This window comes from Enhydra lutris, unplaced genomic scaffold, assembly GCF_002288905.1.
Source record: "Enhydra lutris kenyoni isolate GAN:26980312 unplaced genomic scaffold, ASM228890v2 scaffoldscaffold43, whole genome shotgun sequence".
Classification (NCBI taxonomy): Eukaryota; Metazoa; Chordata; class Mammalia; order Carnivora; family Mustelidae; genus Enhydra; species Enhydra lutris.
Genome location: NW_019154127.1, coordinates 3,472,197 through 3,499,852, shown reverse-complemented (window position 1 = coordinate 3,499,852; position 27,656 = coordinate 3,472,197). Strand labels below are relative to the sequence as shown.

Sequence of the window (27,656 nt, the reverse complement as noted above, 5' to 3'; positions counted from 1 at the left end):
CCACCGTGCCTTTGTGCCTCGTTCTTGTGGTTATTGAAATGCCCTGAGCATAGAATTCTGGTGGACCCACGATGGTGATGCACCCCGGAAACCCAAGGGGAGCATCAGAAAGGCATACTCCACCTAGGACCGTAAACAGAGATCAGACGGCAAGCAGGGAGGCACCACAGCATCCACGAGAATCAGAATTGGCTTTGAACCAAGAACGGGGCAATGGCGCTGGGAGAATGAGGAACAGCCAGGGAGCCCCGTCACATCCGTCCTTCCTTGTGTTACTCCCTGTGCGAGCCCACTGCCTGTGCTGGAAATGAGGACAGGGAAGGGACGGGAAAGTAGGGGGGCCTTTCAGTCCTTCCTCCTGCATCCATAAGACAAAGGTAGAGAGTGGTAATGAGTGTGCAGTGCATGAGCACGGTAGGAGTTGGGTCATATCTGTAATCCCATAGATACGCTCAATGCTCCTACATCTGCACTTAAAACTGGCATCACCTGGGGCACCTGGGGGGTTCAGATGGTTGAGTGTCTGACTCTCGGTTTCGGCTCAGATCACGATCTCAGGGTTGTAAGATCGAGCCCCATATCGGGCTCCATGCTCAGTGCAGAGTCTGCTGGAGATGCCCTCTCTCCCTCTACCCCTCTCCACCTAGCTGTCTCTCTCAAACTAAATAAATAAACCTTTTAAAAAACCTGGCATCACCCCCACATGAAGATGAACAGCAAATCCATGCTAATAACTTCAAATGTTCATTTTCTTTACTCAGGACAGCATGGAGAGCAAATACAAACACCATGACAAGTTAGGAGAGAGACCACAGAAGGAAGGAGAAGACTTCCTATTTCAGTGCCTTTAGCACATTCCCCCTGATTTCTGAACAAGGGGCCCCCATGTTCATTTTGCACCAGGCCCTGCAAATTATGCAGCTTGTCCAGACTGAAACGACAGTGATTTTGGTCCTAGATTGAGTGGGGGCAGGTGACAAGGGAAGCGGAGCCTGGGTGGGGAGGATGTGGCACGAGGGACAGGGAGACGTGGCGATGACTCCAGGTTTGGAACTGGTGGTATGTCCATCAGGGAAATTCAGCTCTGGAATGCAGGCTCTGCGGGTCTTTTCCACAGCACCTGTGGGCATCCGGCAGAGGGCCCCAGAGAGGACACTCCTGGAGGGTCCCTGGAGGTGGTGGCTGACGCCACGGATAATGGCTGGTAAAAGAACCATGGGCAGGGGCCCGTGGGAGGGGAGGGGGGCATGCAGACATTCAAGAATTCAAGAAGTGGGGCAACAAAGAAGGCTCCAGAAAGGAGTCTGACAGAAAGGGCCACAGAAGGAAGGGAAAGGCTCAGGGTGGCTGTGGGGGAGGGGCAAATATTAGAGAGTTGACCCAAGTGGGGTTCTGTTAGCTCGAGTGGCTGTGAGCAAAGTGCCCAGTCTCTCCTTGCCTCCAGAGGGCACATATACAATGAGGGTCATGAGGAGTGATCCCAGAAGTGATCGCTCATGAGAAGTGCTCAGTAAATGCTCCCAGCTTCTGGTCCTTCCTCGACCTGTGGGGGCATCACTGTAACCTTCACATGGGATTCTCCGTGCTCATGTCTCTACCTCCGGATTTCCTCTTTCCAAGGACACTGGTCATATTAGATTGCCCCCCCCCCCATAACCTTGTCTTAACTCCATTACTTCCACAAAGACTCTCTACCAGGGAGGTCCCGTTCTGAGGTAGCAGGGTTAGGACTCGGACACATCTTCCCAGTGGCAGGGGCGAGAGGACATGATTCAACCCCTAAGTGCTCTCCCCAGAGTCAACTCTACACAAACATTCTCCTTTACTATAATTGCTTCCATTCGTTCTTGTTCTATTCAAAGTTATGAGGAAGAGATCAACAAGGGGCAGCTTGAGTTTGGGGAACCCACACGTGTTGTGGCCATGATCTCCATGACAACGTGACGTCTCTCGAGCAGCACCCAGCTGCCCAGGGGAAGGTAAATATGTGAAGCAAGGAGGGGGAACAAAGAAAAAGGAACAACACATTCTGGTAATGAGCCAAAGACAACCCTGGGCAGAAACACTTGCAACAAAGCAGAGAGGGAAGGTCACTCACTGTCGTGGCTCTCCCAGGGCTGCCCGGGGGGACAGGGACATAGGTGGACAGAAATCAACACCAGCCCCTCTCGACTTCAGGCGATACACTGTTCTCTACACGTGCATAGAAGGAAAACCAGATTTTGATAATTTATTTAAATAAATAATAGGTGTAATCTGTGGAGTAAAAAGGTCTTGTGAGCCAGCAGCCTAGTGAAGCCCTTCTACTAAACGAAGTGCTGATGTTCTTAGAAGCGGTGAGAGTCCCCGCATCTGATCTCAAGATAAGCAACAGGTAGTAACAGAGCGAGTCACTGGAAGTATCAAGCTGGGTATCACCTTCATAGAAGGTATTTCTGGGGCAAATCTCGAAGTCATCAACCCCAAAGGAAAAGACAGATGGAGCCGGGAGGTGAGTCAAAGCTTAGAAAGTGAGTGAGCGGCACCCTGACGTTGGTGGGGGTTTGGGAAGGGAATCGTGGAAGTCTTCTGTGGGGCAGCAGGGCGGCTCTCAGCAAAGCCAGGGGCAAGTAGTCTCTCCTCTGTGCCTCCCTCCCTAATCCAAACCCCCCTCCCCGCCCCATGCTGTCCTGTCTCATCCCAACGCCAGGAGCCATACCGCCTTCTCTAGAGCTCTTCCCCTTGGCAAAGCTCCAGGTTCCACAACCTTTCCATCTTCCCCTTCTCCTGCTCTAAGATCTGCTTATCCTATGTTGAAGACCCCCACAGCTTTGCTAGACACACTGCCCATGAAAGGATCCAGGAACCCGTGTGAGTATGGCTGACGCAGGCATGTGTAATCTACAAGAGGGCCACGCCCACCTCCACCAGACATCAAAGCTCACTCCGGGATCGTGAGTGAGGGGACACCACATTCCTCCCTCCCTGTGTGATGCCCTGAGAGCACAAGGTCACAGTGGTGATGGTCCAGCACAAATGCATGCAAATAAAACCAAGAAGAAACATCAGACGGATCCAAACTCAGGACATCCTATAACGGAACTGTCTTGGAATCTTCACAAACGTTAGCATCAGGATAGATTAAGACTGAAGGACTGTTCCCAGGTCGCAAGGACACTAAAGAGACGTGACAGCTGAGAAGAGCAGTGAGCTGGGATTTTCTTTTGCTCTAACGTACGTTACGGGGACGACCAGTGAAACCCGAATGAGTCTGTAGATTAGAAAACTTTCGTTGGGTTAATCTCCTGATTTTGATCGCTGTTCTCGGTTAGGTAAGTCCCTGTTCCTGTGGGACACACAGAAGGGTTTAGGAGTAAAGGACATCTTGCTTGTGACATAGAAAGGAGTATAACAACTGTGATAAAATGGCAACATTTGGGGAATCTGAGTGAAGAGTGTAAAGGAAGGCTCTGTCCCATTCTTACAAATGTTCTGTGTCTGGAAAAATAATAAGGAATTGACATTTAATAAACACACCGATTAAAAAGTGTGCAGTGCTTCCCCATCGGTCTCAGCCTTGGCTATACATCAGAGTCATCTCAGGAGATTTAAAAATATTGATGCCCAGGTTCCAGCCCAGAGATGCGCATTCACTCAGCCTGGGGCGAAGCTGCAGACATCAGTACATCAGAAAAGCGCCCCCAGGGTGACGCTAGCAGCCCAGAGGAATGACAAACAGCCTGTGGTATGGTCAGATGGGGGTGTGTGTGCTCTGAGCTGAGGTTCTTCTGAGCCCCCTCAGCTCTGCGTGCCCTGAGAGCTGATCCTGGGAGCAGCACGGTGATTCAAAACCAGAGCAGGGTCCTGGGTCCAGTCTTGGTCCTGCCACCAATAAGCTGGGAAGCATCCTGGCCAGTCCCTTACTGGTGCCCGACCTGCGTTCTCTCCCTTCTGGATAAGACCTACCAACAGCTGCCTCGAGGCAAAATGATTCAATGACACTCGCCTCCCTGGGCCCCAGTGCCCTGAGATGGGTTTACCCAAATCCTTGCGACATCCAGGTGGCAGAAAAAGAAATGGGTAAGGAGGGTTGACCGACTTCTGGCATTGCTGGCAGGTTCGATCACAGTTTTCGTGACTCCCTGCCAGCTCCCCACCCCCTTGGCAAGGACTGGAGTCTGAGAGAGTTCTCAGGAAAGGTGCTGGAGGAGGCAAGAGGACACTAGTCCTCCACCAAGTGACAGGGAGCAGGCGGGGGAGGCCGGGCTCCCAAGGGCCAACTGGGCACCCAACACCAGACCTTTCATGAGTCGGGCCTGACTGAGGCTCTGTGGGAAGAAAGGCCGGAGGTTCTGTCCTGATCCCAGATCTCAACCTCCGTCCTGCTCTAGACCCGCCCCCTTCTAATACTGCTCTGCTCAGGACGGCGGCCCCGACCACACACGGCTACCGAGCACTTGAGACGTCACGGGTCAGAACTGAGATGTGCTACTTCATAGGCACATCAGATTTCCAAGTGTTTAGGAGCCAAAAAGAACTGTGGAAGTCTCATTAATAATTTTCAATGTATTGGGGCACCTGGGTGGCTCCGTCGGTTAAGCATCTGCCTTCCGCTCAGGCCATGATCTCAGGGTCCTGGGATGGAGCCTCAAGGTGGATGGGCGGGTCGGTTCAGCAGGGAGTCTGCTTCTCCCTCTCTCTCTGCCCCTCCCCCTGCTTGGGCTCACTCTTGTGTGCTCTCACTCTCTCTCTCTCAAATAAATAAATGTAGGAAAAAAATTTTTTTAACACATTTACTAATGTTGAAATGATGATGCTTTGGATACTTTGGGTTAAAAAAAATTTACTACGGAAATTCATTTCACCTTTTTCTCTCGCTATTTCCAATGTGGCTACTAGAATAGTTAGTATTACATGTGGGTATCGCACCATACTTGTCTTGCACAGCTCTGTCCTGACATCTCTGTATTGTCCTTTGCAATGGGCCACCCTGGTAGAATTATAAGATGGTCTAATGGAGGAAGGGTTTGGTACGTGATAGCGTCAGCCCCGGACCCCAAAAGCTGTGCAGCAAGAACCGCTAAAACTTTTCCCTGCGGTTCTCAGGCTTCAGTGACTCCAGCCGATTCGCCGCACAGCCCACCGAAGCACAGGTACTGTCACGTTACGTCCATTCCTCACAGAGGCTTGAACAACAAATTGATAATTATATTAATTTACATCCTAACACTCAACACTGTGATTTTAACCCAATCTATGAGACTGAACCACAAACATCTGGCATTCTTTTTTTAATTTGACACCTTAAAGTAAAGCTTTCTATTAATACATTGGATCTTGTGCACGCCCGCTCATGCTTTAGCTTCCTACAGAAAGAGAAGATGTAGGTGCTAAAGATAAATAATACAGAGAAGACTCAAGTCTGCATTCCAGAAGGTTCCACAAGATTCCAGGGAACCCTTCCATTTGGGTTTGGTTTGCATGTCGCTGACCGACTGCCTTCTAAGGATAAGAGTCCCTTCGCTTCTGTGTGCGTGTGTTTTAGTTATACGGACAGCGGTAATTAATTAAGACATTCCCTCTGCTCAAGACTTCCTCACACTAAGGAAGTGTGAGGACCATGGAGTGCTGAGGTGGGTGCATCTGTGTTCTGTTTCCAGAGATGGATCTTCTTCTCCATGGTCTGATTTTATCCTGGACTCAGTCTGGTACAATCCATGTTGTGTATAAAGTCTCTATGTTTAAAAATGAAAACAAACACACACACACACACACACACACACACACACACACCCTTAAATTTTGTGATTCTTCGGGTCCCTAAGTCCCAAAGGGACTTTTTTGGAAACCAGCAAGAAAAAAACAGAAACTTTTTGCTGAGGTCTGGTGGTTCTGGGTATAGGACCCAAGTGACTGATATGGACACAAAGTCATTCCCATAACATGGATGGGAATGCTTGACAACATTGTGAGAAACTTTCCCAGCTCAGAAAAATTACAACCTATTCATTGTTCAGGTGAATCTTGGGGCTGAATATGATGCTTTGGTTCTGTCTTTTTTTTTTTTTTTTTTTTACATATAGTATATGATCCCTATGGCCAAGAGAAGGCAGGGACAGAGAGAATGAAACATGTACTCTATGTTAAAATACATATGTATTTTTTATTAAAATCACTGTTCATTGTTTAGTGTCCTGGGAGGGAAACAACTAGGAAAAAGCTTTTTCCTAATAAAGTTTTCCTGCTTATTTTTGTAACATCAATACCCAGAAGTAAATATCAAATGCATGAGGCATTTGGGAAAATCAATAATGACTCTAGACCTGCATTTCAAAAGTTGTATTGAAAAAAAGAAAAGTAAGATCTTGTAAGAAGATACTCTGAAAAAAATACACATATGCCCATAAAGAGTTAGGTGGATAGTATGTACAGGTGTGTCTATGTATATATAAACACAAATATGTTTTTACTTTCTTTTTTTTTTTTTTAAGAATTTATTTATTTAGTTGACAGAGAGATCACAAGTAGTCAGAGAGGCAGGCAGAGAGAGAGAGGAGGAAGCAGGCTCTCCGCAGAGCAGAGCCCGATGTGGGACTCGATCCCCGGACTCCGAGATCATGACCTGAGTCAAAGGCAGAGGCTTAACCCAGTGAGCCACCCAGGCGCCCCATGTTTTTACTTTCATTGCAAGAAGCCATATTCATTTAAAAACATACCAGTCTTTGCTTCAGAACATGATGCCTTTTTATAAAAAGGGTGTCAAGGGGAGGTGCTTTGATTTTCATACGTGAACTGATTCTCAAAAACTCTAGTTCTAGGGGCGCCTGGGTGGCTCAGTGGGTTAAAGCCTCTGCTTTCGGCTCAGGTCATGATCTCAGGGTCCTGGGATCGAGCCCCACGTTGGGCTCTCTGCCTGTCAGGGAGCCTGCTTCCTCCTCTCTCTCTCTCTCTGCCTGCCTCTCTGCCTGCTTGTGATCTCTGTCAAATAAATGGATAAAATCTTAAAAAAAAACAAAAAACAAAACTCTAGTTCTATCACAACAAACAGGTAGGAAGGAGGAAAGGAGCAAAGCCCTCCCGTTGGGCGGCATTCTTACATCACCCACTTTAAAATTAAATCTGAAACAGAGTTCTGACAGGCCTGCTATTTTCTTCAGTGCCAACAGCTACACAATAGACCTTTTTTTTTTTTTTTTTTTTTTGGACAAAGCTCTTAAAATGCCTGGAGATTCAGATGTACTGAGTCACCAAACTGTACAAATACAGCACATCCATTCCTGCTGGTGTCCCGTTCACCCTTTCAGAAACTCTACCACATCTTCTGTGTTTGGCAGAAGGAAAGATATTTTCATTAGAGTTCCAACCTGTCTGAAAGAGGAGTGACTGGGAGAGTCAGGTCTGAAAGTGGGTGACCTTTGAACTGGTGGCCTCTGAGCCACAGTGACAGTTGTCATTTCAGAGGGATCTGCTGGTTTTCCTCCTCGCCGGCGTGGGCGCTGCTGCGGTGCTCAGCCCCTTGTCCACATGGCTTCACGTGCTCCAGGCTAAGGGTATGACATTCAGCACTGCACTGAGCAGTGTTGCTCTGGAATAACACTGCTCACCCAATTAGTGCTCTTAGAAACATCTCGGAACACTGTAACACATTCTAACAGGCAGCACAGAAATGTGGAGACAATGTTTCACAGACACATCCTTTGGTATGAATGTGCCAGGAGCCTTCTGAACCCGGTGGGCAGTGGAGGGTAGGAAGAGGGTAGCGCTGGTAGAGAATGGGTGCAGGAGCGGGGAGGAGGAAAGGAGGATGAGGCAGTAGGAGGTGCCGAGGAAAAGCAGTTTTCACAATTTTCATGACTTTCACTCTCTCTTTTAAAAATTCAAATCAGACTGTGCCCCCCGCCCCTCATGATTGCTTCACTGAGTTGTGAAATAATTGAGAGGCGTTGCAAATGCATCCTCGTACTGCGAGTGAGCAACCGACTTCAAGTCCGAACACCTCCCCCGAGTGATATTTAATTTGACAGTAACGATAGCCAATGTGTGAGTTGGAAATCAGGAGGGCAGAAGGGCCAGGGGCACAGGCAAGTTCCCTAGAGGAAAGGGGTAGGGTGGGGAGCCACGGGCCCCAGGAGGGACCCTCACAGTGGCTGGATGTCCATTTCCTTGACTTTCAAGAACTGGACACTTCTTGGTGTCTGCAGGAGGCAAGCTGACCTTGAGGAAGAGTGCCAAGGAGGTGTCTCTAGGATTTCCAGACTCACCTTCGGTTACTATGAATTTTCCCCACCCTTATCAGATTCTGAACGTGTAGAAAATAAAATGGGGACATGCCAGCTGGTGTAGCCCCATGTTCCTCAAGTCCAGCGTGAGGACAGGGTCATTCCTTGTGGGGGGGTGGGTGCTGTCTGAGTGTCCTGGGAAGTTTCGTAACATCCCTGGCTCCCGTCACTAGATGCGGGTAGCACCACTAGTTGTGGCAAATAAAATTACCTCCAGACATTGCCAAGTATCCCTGGGAGGGAAGGGATGAAAAGCTCCCTGGACCGAGAGCTGCTGGTTTAGAGGAGACATTAGGGCAAGCTGAGTTTTCACCAGGTAAAGACAGTCATCTACTAGAAGGACCAGATGGCATTGGGGGTCAAGGTTGACAACCCCAGATAACATGCCTGAACCAACCAGAGACAAACTCAGAAGGCTGAGACCGGCAGGCCTTTCAGCTCAAAGCACTGATTTATGGCTAGAGGGAGTCATGACTATTTAAAGAGAATTCTGGAGAGGGGGCGCCTGGGTGGCTCAGTCTGCTAAGCATCTGACTCTTGATTTCGGCTCAGGTCATGATCCCAGGGTCCTGAGATCGAGCCCAGTGCTTAAGATTCTCTCTCTCCCGCTTAAGATTCTTAAGATTCTCTTTCTTCCTCTCCCTCCGCCCCCCCCCCACCTTTCTAGATAGATAGACAGAGAGATGCATAGATGGGTAGATAGACAGACAAACAGATAGACAGAATTATGGAGAAATAAAATCCTGGGGATCTAGCTTTAAAAAAAAAAAGTAAATCAGAAGAGAGGTGCTCGCACCTGAACTGTAGGAGTTAAAGATGCAGAGCAATCACTCAAGACCTGCCCAGTGGAATTCTCCACAGAGTGCCGTGACCAGTTCCACACAGTGGGTACTATAGCTCCGGACCACTGAGACCACTTTTCATCCTGAGGCTGCAGAAGGGGCCGTCTTTGCATTCTGTCTCACCTGACCAAAAAGCATTTGGCGTTGCTACCTCTGGAAGGTGTGTTGTGTGGTTCAGGCCTTGGAGAATGGAGGAAGGAGTTTTTAAAAACACCTACCCCTTAATGTCACTACCAAATTGACAAAAAGAAGTGTGTAAGTCTGATTTGGGATTGAGGTACATTTTTCTTTCCCAGTAGAAAAGGGGCTATAAAATGGTGCGCGTTCCCTAAAGAATATTTCTCAAAAACCGTACAAGCTGGCCTTCTCGATGAGATGGTGTCTTCTCATTTCCACCTGCTTCCCAACAAACAGGCAGAGGGGACAGGGCTGGGGACCCAGATCTCTCCTGTCCCAGAGGACACTATGATGATTTATTATTTCTACACCTGAGAACTTCAGATGCTGGTGCACATAAAAAGAGTGAAAAATCTTCTGAGTACAGAGAAAGAAAGGAAGAACTTGGTGGCACAGTGCTCTTCCCAGACCCTGAAACGCTGCTCTGTAGGCTGTCACGAGTATGCATCACACTGGCTCTTGCAGACAAAAAGGGTTATTTTATCCAGATTATTCCCCCACGTTGCAGGGGAAAAGGGACTCATTTGTAATCATCAAAGGAATGCTGATAGACTTGAAACGGGATTACATTCTATTATACTCATCCGAATTAAAGATTTGTTTTGGAGATCATTCTTAGGTTTCCTTCTCCCTGCTCCTCCGACCTCAAATGAGGCGATTTGTATTCACGAGACATCTGAGGCAGACATGAAATCAGACAGTTTGCAAACATACATTTCAGATTCAGTGGCCTGAGTTTTGAATTTAAATGTTGCCTGGTTCTCTGTGTGTGGAAAACTTGGCCCTCAGGTCAAAACTAACCCCAAACATCACTTCATTCCCTAGCTTATAAATCCAGGAGAAATTCAGTTTGGTAGAGGGGTGGGGGGAGCCTGAGTGAGCAAGTGGTATAGGTATTCAGAAATACAGGTATGGAAATGAAAAATTTATGCCCAGGCAGAATTGTCTGGTAGGTTCGAGAGCACATGGTTAAATCCTCGGTTCCATGCTCTGCGGTGTGGGTACCATTTGGAGAACGCCACCTGCCAAATCTACCATTCACCCTTCAAGCTATTTGTTCCTGTCTGTGCATGAACCCACTGACAAGGAAGCTTCCCCAGGACAGGGCTGACTCTTTAGGGTAGCTCTGGGTCATACCTCACACAGCATCTGGTACTGGAAAGACTTGCACATTTCCTGTTCTTTGACAGAAAACTGCTGTTATATAGTCACTGTGGAACTGATGGCCACCTGGGCACCAAGCTTGGGTACCTCAGACTGGAAGTCCTAAGACAGTGGAAGAGCTCAATTGAGTAAAAAAATCTGTCCCTTGGCTTTAGCTGCCAAAAGGACAAGATATCTTTGAGAAATCTCTCTCCAGGCAAGAAGATGGCACTCTCCAAGAAGGAAGACAGAGCAAGGTATATAGGTAAAGTGCCAACCTTTGTATCATTTCTTTTCTTTATAACTCAGTCCTTCCTTCTAGACTTAGTGTCCTTCTCCACAAAGTACATCTTCTGGGAGATCTTTCAGTAAGTGTTTATTGGTGGTAAACACAGCTTGATTTCATGCTCTTCTTCTTTTTTTAATTTATGTTTTGCAATCTCTACACTCTGTCTTGATAGTTTAGCTGGGTATATAGATCTGCTCTGACAAGTTGTTCCGTTCTGTTTTGTTCTGTTTTGTTTTTCCAAAACCTGGAAAAATACTTCACTGGCTTCTGGATTTCACTATTGTTGTTGCAAAGACTTTATAGATGACATTTTCTCTCTCTCTCTTTCTCTGATTTTTTCCAAGACTGTCACTTTTGTTTTAGTATTTTATAGTTTAAATATGATAGGTATAAATTTATTTTTATTTATCTTGCTTGGGATGCTTCAATCTGAATCTTTCATTAATTCTTGAAAACAGATTCCAAGATATTATCACTTTGAGTGTTGCCACTCTCTCATTTCCCTACTCTCTCTGGAATACTAATCCAATGTATGTTGAACCTTCATTCCATCCTCCATGTCTTACAAACTTGTTTCCATGTTTTCCATGTCTTCACCTTTTTTGCTGCATTCTAGATAATTTCCCCAGCTTTATGTTCCAGTTCATTGTTTCTCTCTTCAGCAATATATGATCTATCCATTAAGCTTTAATTTCAATGAATACATTTTCATTAGTATAGTAATATTAGTAAACAGATATATTTTCTTCTTTTTCAAATATTTATAGCCTTTCATTCCTTAGTGATGTTTTAGACTTGCTCTTTTATTTGTTCTTCTGTTTTAGTTTTCCTCTGTTATTTATTAAGAACCCTGTTCTTTTTACTGCTGACTGTTGCTCAGAGAATGTAATTTCGGATTGTGTGTTCATAATCAGCAATATTTCATCAATAGGAATCTTCTGGAGCTTGTGATGATGTCTTTATGTAGGGAGGATGTGCATGCGTGTGTGTGTGTTTGTGTGTGTGTGTGTGTGTGTGTGTGTTTTGCCAAGTATCCTGAGGCACAACAAATCTTGGACAATTTTGTTAGATTCTCAAATGAGGTTTCTTGGTAAAGATAATGTGAGCTTAAAACCCAGACTCTTAAAAAGGCAGACTTGTGATTACATATTCTTGAGGGAGATTAATTTTTTCTCCGAACCTTAGCCCAGGCTGAGACAAGTTTTCTTGCTGTTTTTCTTTGCAAGAAAACTGATTTGTTTCTCATCCACTTTTTAAATGAATGTTTAACCCTTCCGGGTCCCAACTTTATAGGAAGATCTTTATTCCAACTTCTCACTTTACGTTGGTCTAATGCCACATCTCTTGCCTTCATGCACCTGTTAAATCCTGGTTGTAAAGATGATCAGAAGGTCCCAGTGTAACCACAGGGGCAGTTCCAGCTAACTTCTCCAGTTCTCTGATCCCTCTTCATGTTTGTTCCCTGGGTATCCCCTATATATAGTCACTCAAGCATTTAAAGGATGTCTGTTATATTTCACTCAGCAGCTCTAGATGTTTTGTTGGAGAAATAATTATAGATCACCAGTTCTATCATATTTCCAGAAATGGATTATAGATCTTATTCTGTATTCAGTTCCTTGGGACTATATAGTAAAACCTTTAGACAGGACGTGGCATGGACAGTACCTTTATAGGTATTTTCCACATATCCTGGGGAAAAACTTGGGTCTGGTGGGTTAGGAGACAAACATTACAGAAATGGCATTGCTTTAAACTACTGTATTTGTTTTTATGTTAGAGGAGCTGCCTGGGTTCAAATCTCCCTAAATTACTTCACTTTCCTTTGCATCAGTTTCTTCAATTTATTATCATAGCATCCATTTCACAGGTGGTGAGGATCAAATGAGATAATAAACATAAAGTTCTTAGAACAGTGTCTAGCATATGGTGCTGTAATGTGCTTGATACACTAATAGAATTTTGAACTCACCAACTTCGCTCACTTGTGCTAAGGCAAGCCACACCCAGCTGGACCAGAGTCTTAAATGAGATGGTGCACACATCGGGGTCAGCTAATGGGTTCCAGAATTGGGCACCCCCAGGGAGGAGGAGAGACTCAGAGAACAGACTAGAGTCACTTAGTCAGCCACCCTTCCCTTCTGAGATAGTCCTTCTAAATTCTGGTGACCAAATACTAAAATCTTGTGACTGCAGGATTTGTATTACTAAGAAAAGCTGTTTCCTTCCAGAATGATAAAAACACACCAGCCTCATTAGAATAATGACTTTGTATCATAAAACTTCAGAAAGCCCTCACCTCTAGCTTTTAGGTCCATTACTTAGCTCGAATGACAAGTGTATGGATTTTGGAAACCAGTTAGTTGGTTCAAATCCTGCCTCTCAATTTTACTAGCAGACGTAGAGCTGGGATAGACAGCAAGATAGGGAGCAGGGATAGGTAATGGGAGAGCATATTACCCCCAAAGTGGTGCCTTTTCAAGAATTTTAAAGATGTCAACAGGGTGCCTAAGACCAGTGACCTCCAAATCCTTAATATCATGAACACCATTAGCAGAAAAAATTTGGGAATACATCTCCAATATATGTACAAACTGTGTACTGTTCAACTGTGGATTTTTATGTGACTTTTTTTTTTTTAAGATTGAAAAGAAGCCAGTATGAATGAACAGAAGTTCTAACATTTTCCTCCTACATCCACTGGATTGCCTCCCGTGTGCAGCCACTTTGGATGGACTGGGTGGAAAAGGTACTGAAGGGCAGAATGGGCAAGGTCAGTCTACTCAGTGGGCAACTGATGCAGCTGTGATCACTCCATGAACTATCTAGAAAGTTTAGGCAGATTGTGACACCTTCCCCCCTCCCCGGCTTGCTCCCCACCCAGCACCCGCACAGGCCAAGCCACCTCCTCCCCCAGGCTCATGTCAGAGTCTGTCTCTGCTCTGCATCCCAGCCGGGTGGTCTTGGGCAGGTCAGCTAACCCCTCTGGGGCTTGGTTCTCATCTGGAAAGTGAGGCTAATGTGGACTTCGTGGGGCTGTGATGTGTTGGAAATCATATAACACAGTGTTCAATTAACTTTTACTCCCTGCCTTTCTGTCCCTTCCCCGAAACTGCTGTTAGGCTGCTCTTTCCAATAAAGTGTCTGGGAGAGCAGAGTCATCAATAATGGAGTCACTCGCTAGCCCAGACTCCTCTTCCCTGCTACGGAAAGAGCCAGCAGAACACTTTTCAAATGTAGTTACTTCCCATGGAAACGGACTAGCAGTTTCAGATGCCTCTCTTCATCTCTCTTCTTCTGTGACAGCTGGGCAACCCCTTCAGACATTGGGCTTGTTTTTCTTTGGTTATGAGCCAGCTTTTCATCCCATAAAATCTGTGACAAGTAAAGACAGTCCCTGAATAAAAGGGCGATGTGACTAAGGCACGAGCAAATGCTGAACTCTGTATGTGTGTGCTGGGGTGCAGAGACATATGGGTGGCTGGGAAAATACAGTCCCAGTCTCCCTGGTAGGGAGCCTTGGGGGAGGGGGGGAGGGACACCCAGTCACGCCTGTGCACCCTGAATGAACCCATGCACGTGGGAGGTAGTCCTTCCCTCTGAACCTAAGAGGGGTGGTTCTCAACTCTGGCTATCCTGAGTTGCCTGGGACTTTCAAAATGATGCCAGGGCCTGGCGCCCCCCGCAGACTGGTTACTCGAGAAGCCCTGGGGTGCTGATTGAGCGCCCCCACATTTGTTCAGACTGAAGCCATTCTCGTGTGCTGCCAGGGTGGAGAGCCACTGCTTATCTGAGCAGAACGGGAAGGTTCGTTCTCTCCTAAATGAACAACTGTATCAGGACCTGGTTCCCACCCTCCATCAGGACCTGGTTCCCACCCCTGAGGCTTCAAGAGCGATTGACTTACCATTTTTCTACATTCCGAAATTCTTGGCCAGTGAAATAAGGAGCTAGGATTGGGCTTATATGCTGGGCTGCAAATGATCTGGTAACAAACACCACTTCTTGTTGGCTTGGGTTACTGGTTTGCTTCGGGAGGGAGCAGGACATCGGCCCAGACAACCCCTTCCATCTTTAAGGTCTGGGGACAGTTTGGTACAAGGAAGACCTTAAAGACTGCCCCGCTCTCCTTGTGTCTCATTTCCCTTCCCTTCTGCTTCCCACATTCACCATTATGTGCCCCAGGGTGAAACCAAATGTGTGGACATAGGCTCATGCCTACTCTGTCAAAAGTGTAGAGTTTTCTAGGATTCCAAGTGGGAACTAGAACAATTTTCCACCCCTTCCCTCCCTCCATTCCCTCTCCATCCCTCTCAACAAGCCCATCAATCTCTCTGAACTTCTTTGAGAAGAAAGAAAAGAAAGAAAGGGGGTACACAAGGAGACAAGAGATGCTGCTGCTGGCCTTCAGCAGAGAGATATGGGGAGAAAAATCACCAAGAAAAAAAAAATGAACAAGACCTGAGAAACTGAACTCAGCAAAATAAGTTTGAGAGACACACCGGAACATTGCTCTTCAAAGCAGGACAAAATGTGGAAGATCCTTTGCATTCTATGGCCGGAAACCAAGATGGCATCCCTCCCTCCTCTCAGCCCTCATCCCTGCCTTCTTCTTTGAACAAAGATGATGCTGACATTACACTTCTGTTCGAAAAAAAAAAAAATCAATGATCAATTTAGACCTCTCTGGCCAAATCCCCGATTTGGGAATGAAGTAAAAAAAAAAAAAAAAAAAAAAAGAACTCCATCCCAAGGAGGAAAACCTTTGAAAGCCGAGTGTATTTGAGTATGGGATTAAGGATCATAGGCACTGGTTTTGCATGAACTGTTCTTGTCTTCCTGGGATATGTTTTTAATGCAGTGATGATAGCCTTCCAGTGGCTGCTGGCAGCATCTCAGTATCTCCAGGGATGAGAAGGAAGGGGGTGCTTGGGAAGCCTTTTTCCCAGCAGGCTTGGAGGTGATTAGCACAAGTCACGAGCATGGAGGGGGAGGGGGAGGCCACCATGCAGCCCCTGGCTTATTAAGAGTGAGATCTGATGCTGGAATCCTCAAAGCAAAAAAAAAAAAAAAAAAAAAAAATCAATGACCCAGGAAAACTACACCAGCTGACAGCCCCAGGAAAAGGCTCAAGGAAGAGTTGCAAAGAAGAGAAAGGCTTAAGTAACTTTCCAAAACTCTGCTCTGTTAATCTGGGAGGCCCTATACTGTACACACAATGACTGGGACCCCTGACATTCTGGTACTTTCTTTCATGTGGAAACACCATCCTTCCTCCATCCCCTTCTTCCCAGGGCAAAGGGATCCCAAGTCCCCCCCACCCCCACCCCCACCCCCCAGCTTCAGTTTTTGATGTTTCCTTGTTTAGAGAAACAAGTACTATCGGCATTGTCAAAGGCTGCTCCCCAGCGCTGGGCAATTCTTGTAAGGCTCTGTGGGGAAACAGGGGGCACTATCTCCTTACAGACCTCTGGTTTCTAATGCCTCCCAGTTCATAAAAAAGAGCAGGACCACCTGTCCCCAGGAAAGCAGGCATCAGGGTTTGAGGCCCCCAGGTGCTGGGTGGAGGGGATTTTGGAATTACATGATGGGTATACACTGCTTTGACTAAAGCAGTTGAATGAACCCTCAGATGGTCACCTCTGGAGCTTGGGAATTTTTCCCAATGCTGTATATCACAGAGTTAGGGGGTCCTTAAAGGTTTCGAGTCAAACCAATCAACAAAAGACTCTATCTTTCTCTCTGAGCCTTCTCTAATGTTTCCCCGATGCCACACAATATAGCATTTAGATTTAAACCTGAATGTGTCTGTGCTTTGGGAGGATGTAATTTTTTTTCTTTCTTCTCCCAAAAAGGCTCCCTGACACTCTCTCCCTAGCCCTCAGATCCCTGAGGAGCAAGGCTGATCAGAGATAAAATGGAGGCTGCTTGTGGACAACTTGGTCAAATCACCATTTCCCAGCGGCGCAGGGAGTTTTAAACCCTGGAATTCAGGTTCACACAGAAAGCAGAAGGAAATACCTCTTTTTATCATTTACTGTCATTAAGAAGCACATGTATCAAAATATCCATTTCCCTTAGGATGTGGCATCCCTGTTGGATAGCTCCAACACGCCTTCTAGAACGGTCGCTACATACAGACAATTCCAAACTTGGGTGGTAACCTACAGACGGCAGCAAACACTGCAACTGTTTCACTAAAGAAACAAACTCCAAGTGTCTATAATCTGTGAAAACAATCTAATGGTTACACCGCAATTTACCTAAAGCAATATTTGTTCTGTTGCAGTGATGTCACCAGAAAAAAAAAAAAAAAAAGGTTTGTTAGCTTTCAATGCTTTCTCCACAATATTCAGAGCTAGAGGGTGGCAGATTCAGAACTGCTTTCCATAGCTTAAATCAGCAAATATGGAACTTTTCTAACAGCCAAGAAAGTTCTGTTACCAAAAAAAAAGAAAGAAAGAAAAAGAAAAAAAAAGTCAATAGCACTTGAGAAGCATTTCCCTAGGACATTTACTGCAGTATTCTGACCCCACAGTGCTCAATTTTAAGGACCGCAGTTTGCTTGCCAAATAGGCATATCTTGGCTCCCTTTGCTAGGTAGAAACACTGCCTTGATATTAAATATTCAAAGCAAAGAACCTCTGACCTAAGGGCTCTCAGCTAACAATGACATTCTCTGTAAGTAAACTAGAAACCCAGCTCAGCTCCTGGTTTGCCGGTGTTCTCTGCCACGTACCAGTCTACTGCAGAGCAGGGGGAGAAGTGACTCCATTTACCATGATTAGATTGCAAAGGACCCTGCCCGCAAAAGCTCGGACTTGGCAGAAGATCCCTGGAGAAGGGGGAGAGTGGGGTTCAGAGTTGCCCCCTGGGCTGGGCAGGGGCTGGGAAAGGGTGAAGGCCTCCAACTTCACCAGAGGGAGAACCAGGTCTGTTAAGCAAGTGCAGCGGTAAAACAAGAATGTGGTTCCTCCAGCCATCATCAACCCAGAAACTTCTCTCACTTCGTGGAGCCACACCTACTACCCCAGAACTGAGATCAGCTACGGGAGCTTTGGTGTGAGTCTCTCTCCCCAAAGGAAAGCCTCACCGTTTACTGGGAGGAGGGAGTCATTATTTTATGTAAAGGAGACTGGGACTGGAGGGGGAAGGGGGGCGCTTGTACCTTTTGGCGGTAAAGTCAAGACCCTCCCCCACGCCCAGTCTCTGTTCGGCAAACTTCTGCTCATCTGGCACAGGGACCTGCCGGCAGGCTTCCCTCCCTGCCTGCAGGCGCAGACTTCAGGTCAGAGGTCCCTCGGGCTAGTCTCCATACATGGGCACCCGGGAGGCTGGCTGGGGCGCACCCGGACCACGCGCGTGGCAAACCAAGTGCAACTCCGCGGACCAGCACGTGTAATGTACAGCGCTGGGCGCGGCTCAGGGTTTAGGAGCCTCCAGGGGACACGTATCCGTCAGAGTCGGGTCCCTGATGCCAGGAGCCCTTGATGGGAAATTGACGAGGAAAACAGCAGGGCGAGAAACTCCCAATAGGTTACCCACCCTTCCTTGGGGAGGGGAGGACCTCCTGTGCCATCACTCCACACGCAGCCACCTCTATGCCAAAGGCTCACACCAGGCAAGAAAACTGGCTATAAGCGTGCCTAAACGTCAATCCAACCCGGCTGTGCCCCCTCGGGTGGCTGCCCCCAGCCGAGGGCTCACCTGGGCGCACTGTGGCGCCGGGGGCGCAGGGCGAGGGAGGTTGCTTCTTACCGGAGAAGTCCGTGAGCGCTGCAATCTCTTTGGAACAGACCAGGACAGTGCAGTAGAAGAGACGCAGGAGCTGCCCGGGAGGTTCTACCTGCCTGCGGGGTCCAGGATGCTGCGCGGGCTGCGGCGCGGGCGGCGGGCGCGCGTGCCCAGGCAGAAGCATGGTGCCCGGCGCGACCTAGAGCGGGCGCGGGCCCGGGGCGCGATGGGGGTCCCTGGGCAGAGGGCAGCGTCACATGGCGGGGCGAGTCGTTGGCCTGCGGTTCCGCGGCCCCCCGCCACCTCCCGGCTCAGGCTGCCAGAGCCTCTTCCCAGCGCAGGCCAGCCCCGACTCCCCAGCAAAGGGGAGGGGGCGGAGAAGTGGGGCGGGGCGAGGAGCCCCGGGAAGGATCCGCGTAGTTTCCCCGAGAGGAAATCTCCGCTGCCTCCCCGCGGGAGGAAACGAGGGGGGCCGAAGGGAAAGTGCAGCCTTCGCGCGCCCGGCGGCTGCGGGGGCCGGTCCCTGGCCAGCTGCCCGCTGCGGAGGGCGCCCCCAACAGCGCACCAAGGACCGCGCAACTTGAGCGCCTTTCACGCCTGGGTCCCCGCCCCGGAGACCGCCCGGCACCCCTGGCCCGGCCCGCGCTGGCCCGGCGCCAGCCTCGCCCTGGCTGCGGGAGGAGCGCGGCCGGTGCCCGTGACGCACTTTGGAGCCAGCGCTACGCGTTGAGCCCAAGAGCCCCCGGGGCCGGGCGGAGGAAGGGGCCGTGGGAAGGTGGGGTCCTGGAGGTGTAGGACCCCAGCACTGACGTCCCTGCGACCTGCGTCGCTCCTCGTGTAGAATCACCAAGCATGCAGTTACCCCATTTCACGGAGGAAGAGACTGAGGCCCCGAGCTTTGCCCAAGCTAACGCAGCCAGGACTGAAAGGAGAAGGGTTCGGGGAGGGGGATTTCAAAGCGGGTCAGATGGCTCCAGGGCCGGTTTCTTTCTTCTTTCTCCGACTACGTTTCCTTTGGGTACTGGTTGTCCGCAGCGCTCGGAGGATTTGACACTGGCCCGGCATAAATAGCACCGAGCGCTAATAATTGGGCTTTGTTTTAAAATGGGCCACCGCATCTTTCTAAACCTCTCGATTACGCGCGGTGTGACCTAGGCCCAGCCCGTGGGCGAGGAGCGGACTACGTGGCCAGGGCTCGGGGATACAGAGGACAAATGCGTGGGAGCGCGTGGGGGCTCGTGGCTGAGCTCGGGGTTCGGGAACCTGGGGGCCCCAGCGACCCAAACCCCGCGGACTGCGCGAGCGTCCCGGCCGGGCGGCGCCGGCAGGGAGGAGGGCTGGGCCGGCGGGCGCTCGGCACAAAGTGTTCCCGAACACCGCGGGGAGGCCCTGCCAAGTTCTCCGCGGGCCTGACGCGGAAACGTAGATAATGAGGCCCAAGGGCGGGACCAGGCGCACTGCCCCAGCCGGCTCCCAACGGCACTGCCAGCGCCGCACACTGCGGCGGCGGGGAGGGAGGCTTGGGGACAGGAAAACCCGGACGCGCCGATCTACCTGTGGGAACGTCGAGGAGATGCGCCGCAAGGATCCAGGAGGGCTGGATCACTTGGAACCCCACAGTGCTCCAGCAGGCGCCCCGTCGGAGGAACTGGTATTTCTGTCCCCTTCCTCCCAGTCTGCAGGTGGGGTGGCAAGGGCTAAACCTCAATCTTTGTTCAGTGGGACCCATTCTACCCGGCACAGTGATTTAGAATCTGTGTTAAAATACTCAAACTTTGGGGCGCTTGGGTGGCGCAGTGGGTTAAGCCTCTTCCTTGGGCTCAGGTCATGATCTCAGGGTCCTGGGATCAAGCCCCGCATGGGGCTCTCTGCTCAGCAGGGAGCCTGCTTCCCACTCTCTCTGCCTGCTTCTCTGCCTACTTGTGATCTCTGTCTGTCAAATAAATAAATAACATCTTTTTAAAAAATACTCAACCTTCTCCAGGCGCCTGGCCGGCTCAGTCAGTAGAACGTGCAACTCTTGATCTCCAGGTTGTGAGTTCCCGCCCCATGTTGGGTGTAGAGAATATTAATTTTTTTTAATCTTAAAAAAAAAAAAAACCCTCAACCTTCTCAATAACTTTTGGACATAAGTATTAGTATGCACTTTCTAGGTTGGGGAAATGGAGGCTGGAAAGGTAGGTAAGGATGCCTAGCACTAGGAGCCACTGAGTAAGTAAGTACTGTTTGCTCATAACTCGGCTCCCCGGTGTAGCTGGAGTTCCAGCCATTCACTTGTCTGGTTTCAGTATGAATTGGTGAGTGTTAGGGGATGTGGGGGCTTGCACAGTCAGGGAAACTGGCTCCCACATGGTTGGGGGGCGGTGGGGGGGGGGGCCTCCTGCTAAGGTTGTGTAGGCATAAACTTGTTTCCAGGTGCCAGTGTGGGCTCTGTTGCTGACCAGGCACACCCATGGTTTCCTTCTCTATAAAGTCTCAGGCTTGTGACCCTTTAATTAGTTAATACACATGACCTGGGTAGGACAGGGTCTGAAGCTGGTAAATGCTTGGTCAATATTAGTCATTATTGGGCATCTGGGTGGCTCAGTCATTAAGCCTCTGCCTCCAGCTCAAGTCATGATCCCAGGGTCCTGGGATTGAGCCCTGCATAGGACTCCCTGCTCTGATACCCTCTCTCTCTTAGCCTGCCTCTGCCTACTTGTGCTCCCTGCTCAGCGGGAAGCCTGCTTCTCTCTCTCCCTCTTCCCCTGCTTGTGTTCTCTCTCTTGCTGTCTCTCTCTGTCAAATAAATAAAATCTTTTTTAAAATATTAGTCATTGGGACGCCTGGGTGGCTCAATGGGTTAAGCCGCTGTCTTCGGCTCAGGTCATGATCTCAAGGTCCTGGGATCGAGTCCCGCATCGGACTCTCTGCTCAGCAGGGAGCCTGCTTCCCTCTCTCTCTCTTTCTGCCTGCCTCTCTGTCTACTTGTGATCTCTCTCTGTCAAATAAATAAATTTAAAAAAATCTTAAAAATAAAAAAAATATTAGTCATTAATACAGATAGGAAGACAGTGACTGGAGAATCATAAACTAAAAGGGGACACAGAGCAGAAGAGAGGGGGAGCTGAGTGATAGTAAAAATTGTTTTATTGGTGTATAGTTGACATACTATGTTTTGTTATTTTCAGGTGCATAACATAGCGATGGGACAATTCTCTGTATTACAAAATGCTTGTCACAATAAGTATAGTCCCATCTGTCACCATATGTTGTCACAGTATTATTGACTATATTCCCCATACTGTCCTTTTCGTCTCCACGGCTGATTTATTTTATAACTGGAAGTCTATACCTTTTATTTATTTTTTAAAATATTTTATTTAGGGGCACCTGGGTGGCTCAATGGGTTAAGCCTCTGCCTTCGGCTCAGGTCATGATCTCAGGGACCTGGGATCCAGCCCCGCATAGGGCTCCCTGCTCTGATACCCTCTCTCTCTCTTAGCCTGCCTCTGCCTACTTGTGATCTCTGTCTGTCAAATAAATAAATAAAATCTTTTTAAAAATATTTTATTTATTTATTTGTCAGAGAGAGAGAGAGAGAGAGCACACAAGCAGGGGGAGCAGCAGGCAGAGGGAGAAGCACGCTCCCCGCTGAGCAAGGAGCCCACTGGGGGACTCCATCCCAGGTTCCAGGGATCATGACCTGAGCTGAAGGCAGACACCCTGCTGACTGAACCACCCAGTCATCCCAAGTTTGTACCTTTTAATCCCCTTCACCTACTTCCCTCATCCTCTCAGCCCCCTCCCTTCTGGCAACCACAAATTTGTTCTCCATATTTATGAGTCTGTTTCTGATTTTTAGTTTGTTCATTTGTTATTTTGTTTTGTTTTTAAGGCAAGATGGATAGGAAAGATGGGAACAGTTTGCCAAGAAAAAACTAGCCAAACCTAGGTGTTTGGGAGGGTGAACATTGTAGAGAAAGGGACCTGTGGGGTACCTGGGTGGCTCAGTCGGTTAAGCATCTGACTCTTGATCTCAGCTCAGGTCTCCATCTCATGGTCTTGAGTTCAAGCCCTGCTTTGGAGCCTACTTAAAATAAAAAAGGGAGGGAGGGAGGGAGGGAGGGAGGAAAGAAAGGAGCGAAGGAGGGGAGACCAGCTGTGTGAAATCCAAAAGGAGCATAGTTCCATGAAAGAATGGAGAGAAGTCTAGAGCAGACAGGGCATAAATCAAAGGGCGGGGCATGCTGATGTGGAGAGGGTGGCAGCCAGAGCTCAGGGATCCAGAGACTTTGGTGAGCACTTACATCCTTACCCTAAGTCCTTGGGAGCATTCCTATCTTTATCCTAAGCCACCAAAATGTTGTTAGCAGAGGAGTAAGGCGATCAGGTGTGTGTTGGTGAAAGATTGGCCTGGCCGCTGAGTGTCACTGGACTGGAGGGGTCAAATGTGGGTCCAGGATTTTATACCCAAAAGAAGTGAAAGCAAGGACTCAAACAGATACTTGTCAGACAATATTTTCTGCAACATTATTCACAATAGCCCAAAGGTAGAAGCAACCCCAGTACCCATTGTCAGATGAGTAGATGAACAAAATGTGGATATAAAAAGGAATAAAGCCATAAAAGCCATAAAAAGGAATGATTTCTGATTCCTCCAAACATTATACAAGGTGAGACAAGCCAGACACAAGATGATAAACACGTATGATGCCACTTACATAAACTATCTAGAAAAGGCAAATTCATGGAGATGAAAAGTGAATTGGAGGTTACTAAAAGAAGGGAGAATGGAGAATTAGTACCTAATGGGTCCAGAGCTGTTGTTTGGGGTAATGAAAAAGTTCTGAAATAGATAGTGGAGATGGTTGCCCAACATGGTGAATGTAATTAACACCACTGAATTGTATCCTTAAAATGGCAAATTCTATAGGTTTTTACAACTTCAGAAAATTTATAATGTAGTATTCCAAAAAAACATGAAACGGTATGCTTTAAATGGGTGGGTTGCATGGTATGTGAATTATATCTCCATAAAGCTGTGTTTTTTTTTTTAATCAAACAATAAGAACATCAGAGTGGCTCCAAGGAGATGGCTGGGGGAAGTGCAGCCAGCAGGCTCTCTTTGGGGCTGGGGTTTTGTAGGCCCACAGAGAAAGGGCAAGTAGTCAAATTGGAGAGGTCTTGGGAAGGGGTTAACAGTGCTGGGTGGCCAGGCTGTTGTGGGACACAGGAGAGAGGAACCTGGAGGATGATTCCTGAATGCCCTCCACTTTTCCCCTCAGCTACTTGTTGTAAAGCCAGATTTTTAATCCTAATCTGATCTCTTTAAGAATTTTGGAATCTTGTGAGAAAACTAAAGAATTCTATTTATCTTCCTCGCTGGACCCCACACTTCCAAGTCCCTTTGGGCCCCAACCAAATGGAAACCACTTACTGCCTATGCCCTCATTCCCCCCTCTCTAAATATTATAGTCAAACACCTCAACTCTGGGGCACCATAAAAACTCTATGGACAGGAAAATGGGGGGAAAACAAACACTTCAAAGAGAGGGAAGCTCTTGTAAAATCAATGTGGGGCATGAAGAGAAATGACCTTTCCCACCAAGCCCAGCAAGAGGACTCCTGAAATGTCACTCCTGAGGGCAGCCCTTTGAGACAGGTACTACCCAGGATCCAGCTACATCATTCTCGCTGGCCCTAGTGCAACATGAAAACTTGGGGTTTCTTGTCCAAAAAATTATGAAGAATTTCAAGATGGCGACAGCAGAGCCTGTGAACCAAGTGTGGGCTCTTCTAGCACGGGGTCTGGAGCAACAGCAAAGGTCACATCTCCGTGAAGCTGGCCGTGATTCTACCATTGTCTCTAGATCTCAGACATGGGAACTGACCACACGAACTCCCACACATAATTTGGGGCAGAATCTGAAGCTTTTGTAACCAGCGAAGACACAGAAATCTGGGAAGGATGCTGGTATGGAATAAAAGCGTTCCTTTCTATGGGGTGGCACCATTGCGTGGTCCTTGCACACAGGTGTGAGAAGTGCCTCTGTACTGGCCACCTCCATTCTGTGTAAGAGACATCCTTTGCGGGACATGGTTAATCCCATGCTTTTTCCCCCTCCCCCGTCCTCTTTTGAAGCAATCCAGTCCATTCTTTCCAGCTCTAAGGGATATGCCTCTTTTCCTCCTTTTTTGAAACCCTGGCTCCTTCCCTTCCTGCAGAGCCAAGCCTATATTGGAGGCTGTGTTTTGTGCTGTGTGCTCGGACTCCAGCCCTGTACCTCACCTCTGTCTCCTACGCCATCAAGGTAAAGTTCTGGCCTTTCAGCGAAGACAGGCGGCAGCCATTCTCAGAAGACACAAGCCACCGTTTGTCAGCCTCAAAGAAACCAACCTTTCAGCCCATGAGAGTGAAGCCGAATGTTGTCCAGAGCTAAAAAGGCTTATTTTTAGAAAGCAACAAACGGTGGTTTGTTTATAGAGCTGGCACCAAAGAGCGACATCAAAAGCAAAGAGCCTGCTCACTGAGGACTGAAGGCTGGGGAGGCACTAGGAAGGTTGTGTGGGGGATGTTGGCCCTGAAGCCTATGGGAGGAGGACTTTAAAAGAATATGCCGACTGATGTCTGTACGGCAGTCCGTCCAAGGTCAAAGGCATCGAAGGCAATAGTGTCCACTCTGCCACACGCAGAAGCATTTGACCTCCCTGCCCTCATTTTCCGCACATGCAAAATGAAAAGCTTGGGCTGTAAAGTCCGTTTTGGACTCCCAAAAGCCCATAACCTATTTAAATTAGATGTAGGATTCCAGGAAATTGAGCTAAATCTATATGAGTCCTCGACCTTCCTTGATGTTTTCTCAAATGCATTGTTTCATTCATTTCTGTATAGACTACCAGTCTGTTTCAATGCCAACCATATTTTTCTCTTTCTAAAAGAAGAATGCAATGCAAGCAAACTTCTGGGGGTTCTTGGAGCACTGGGAATGAGTGAATTCTGAGCCATGGGAGATTCCAGGGTGAAAATTCCCAGAGCTCTGTTTCTGAAAGAGAGCACACGCTTCCATCTCAAGACTAGAAGGTGCTGGGTCCCCACAGAAGCTCTAAGGTTGCTCCCTGCTGCCTTCAGCAGACACTGCAGGAAGCCGGGTCTGCCTGAGAGAGACTTGAGTTTGCACCAGAGACCCCTACCCTCCTCTCCATCCTTTTGTCTTCTCATCCCTTCCCTGCTGGGGCCCGGGCACCCTTCCTACCCAGCTGTCTGCCATCAGAAAGGAAAGCGTACTGATGGAAGGAAGCTCCATAGTATTTTGGAAAGAAGCACGCATAGCTCTGAAAACCAAGCTTGCCCTGCAGGCTGGCAGAGCGTAGGGCAAAGGCTAGTTGTATGGGCCCCGCGGTCAGAGCTCAGGCACAGCTGTTCGAATCCCAGCTCTTGTGTGTGGATAGTGGTGCCATTTAGAGCTAATATAGCCGAAAGACTAGTCAGAGTAGAAGCCTCATCGATGATAGCCAAGAAAATAAATATAGCCATTTTGTGGGAGAGTTAGTGTATTATTTTTATTAAGCCTAAGACAGTGTTTGATTTCCATTTGAACCATTGGGACTGTCCCTGTGACCAAATACACTTTCTTTTCTTAGGTAAGGATGAAAGTAGTTTCCAACGTATCCATCTCAATGACAGTGGCCCTGGTCCCCTCGTGGGACACTGGAATGGGTTTTAATACCATATTTTGTTTTCCTTTTCCTGTGAACTGGCTAGGACATCGTCCCTGATCCTGGTTTTTGAATATTCTCCTTTTCTCCCCACCTCTGGTCCACTTTGTCAGTCTCCTCAGAGCTGGCTCATCTCCTCCCCCTCTTTCTCTGCCCAGAATGGTCCCTGTCCCCCAACCCACTGTGATACACCCGAGTTCTTGTCACCTGGCTTTCCTCCAAAATGGCAGCCAAACCCGACGCCACCTCCAGAACTTTTTCATCTTGCAAAACTGAAACTCTGTCGCCATTAAACACGAGCTGTCCAGTCACCCCTCCTTCCAGGACCTCACAAACACTATTCTACTTTCTGTCTTTATGAGTTTGACTACCTTACCTGCCCATGTAGGTGGAATCATACTGTAGCTGTCCTTTAGTGGCTGGCCTGTTTCACGTAGCATAACGTCCTCAAGATTCATCCGTGTTGTAGCACGTGTCAGAGTCTCCTTTTTCAAGGCCGAGTAACATTCCACCCGTTGTATATACGCATTACCTTACCCCCTCTAGGGACTTCGTCTCTCCCCTAAAGAAGAAAAGGGAATGGTCATGCACATGCCCAGTTGGTTTCCCTTTGGTCAGCAGCGGTAAAAACCCTTCAGCAAAAACCTCAGGAAGGTGAGTGCTCGGCTGGGGGACCCAGGACTGTTGCAGAGGCGCTAGGGAAGGGAAACAGCTTCCCAAGGTCCAGCTCCTGTGCTCCAGGCAAGGAAATGCCACAAGGATCTGTCAAATGGCGCCCTCTGTAGGTGAGAATCTCAACTTATGTCTTAGTAATGGTGACAGGAGCCCATGAATTTCAAAAATAATTTTTTATTGTGGTCAAATAGGTATAAAATTTACCATTCTAGCCATTTTTAAGCACAGAGTTAAGTGGTCTTCAGTACACCTGCATGGTTATGCAACCATCCCGTCCATCCACCTCCAGAACTTTGTCATCCTCAAAAACACGTTAAGCACTAATCCCCCCTTTCCCCTCCCCTCGGTCCCGGGGAACCACCATTCTACTTTCCGTGTCTATGACTTTGTCGACTCTCGGTACCTACCATGAGGGGAATCATACAGTATTTGTCCTTTTGTAACTGGCTTATTTCACTTAGGATACTGTCCTCAACATTCAGCTATGCCGTAGCAGGTGTCAGAATGTCCCTCCTTTCTGATGTTGAACAATATTCCGTTGAACGGATATATCACATTTTGTTTATCCCGTCATCTATCCATGGACACTTTGGGTACCTTTCATCTCTTGGCTATGGCAAATAGAGCCGCTATGAATACAGGTGTATGCCAAAAAAAATTTTTTTTTAATTTAAATGGTCATTCCCAAGAAAGAGTGTACCAAAAGGAAAAAAAAAATTCAAAGTCAGTTGTTAGGAATTCAGAATAAACAAAAGTGAGTTCTGATTAAGGACACAGAGCAGAGGTTGCAGAACTTGGCTCATGGTGCCCTTAATGCTTCATTGGTCTTTCACAGAACCT

At 48.0% G+C, this 27,656-nt stretch overlaps 1 protein-coding gene across 4 annotated transcripts in view; it reads right to left on the bottom strand.

The window, feature by feature from the left end:
- LOC111155788 (eva-1 homolog C) overlaps positions 1 to 18,627 on the bottom strand; it is a 69,023-nt gene extending 50,396 nt beyond the window's left edge. For 3 of the 4 annotated variants that reach the window (XM_022516191.1, XM_022516192.1, XM_022516193.1), the window contains exon 1: positions 18,468 to 18,627. In XM_022516191.1, the coding sequence (XP_022371899.1) occupies positions 18,468 to 18,627 (160 nt within the window). Of the gene's footprint in view, positions 1 to 18,372; positions 18,386 to 18,426 lie in introns of all 4 variants that reach the window. The other variant, XM_022516190.1, reaches the window with a different exon arrangement.
- Positions 18,628 to 27,656: the final 9,029 nt, after the last annotated feature.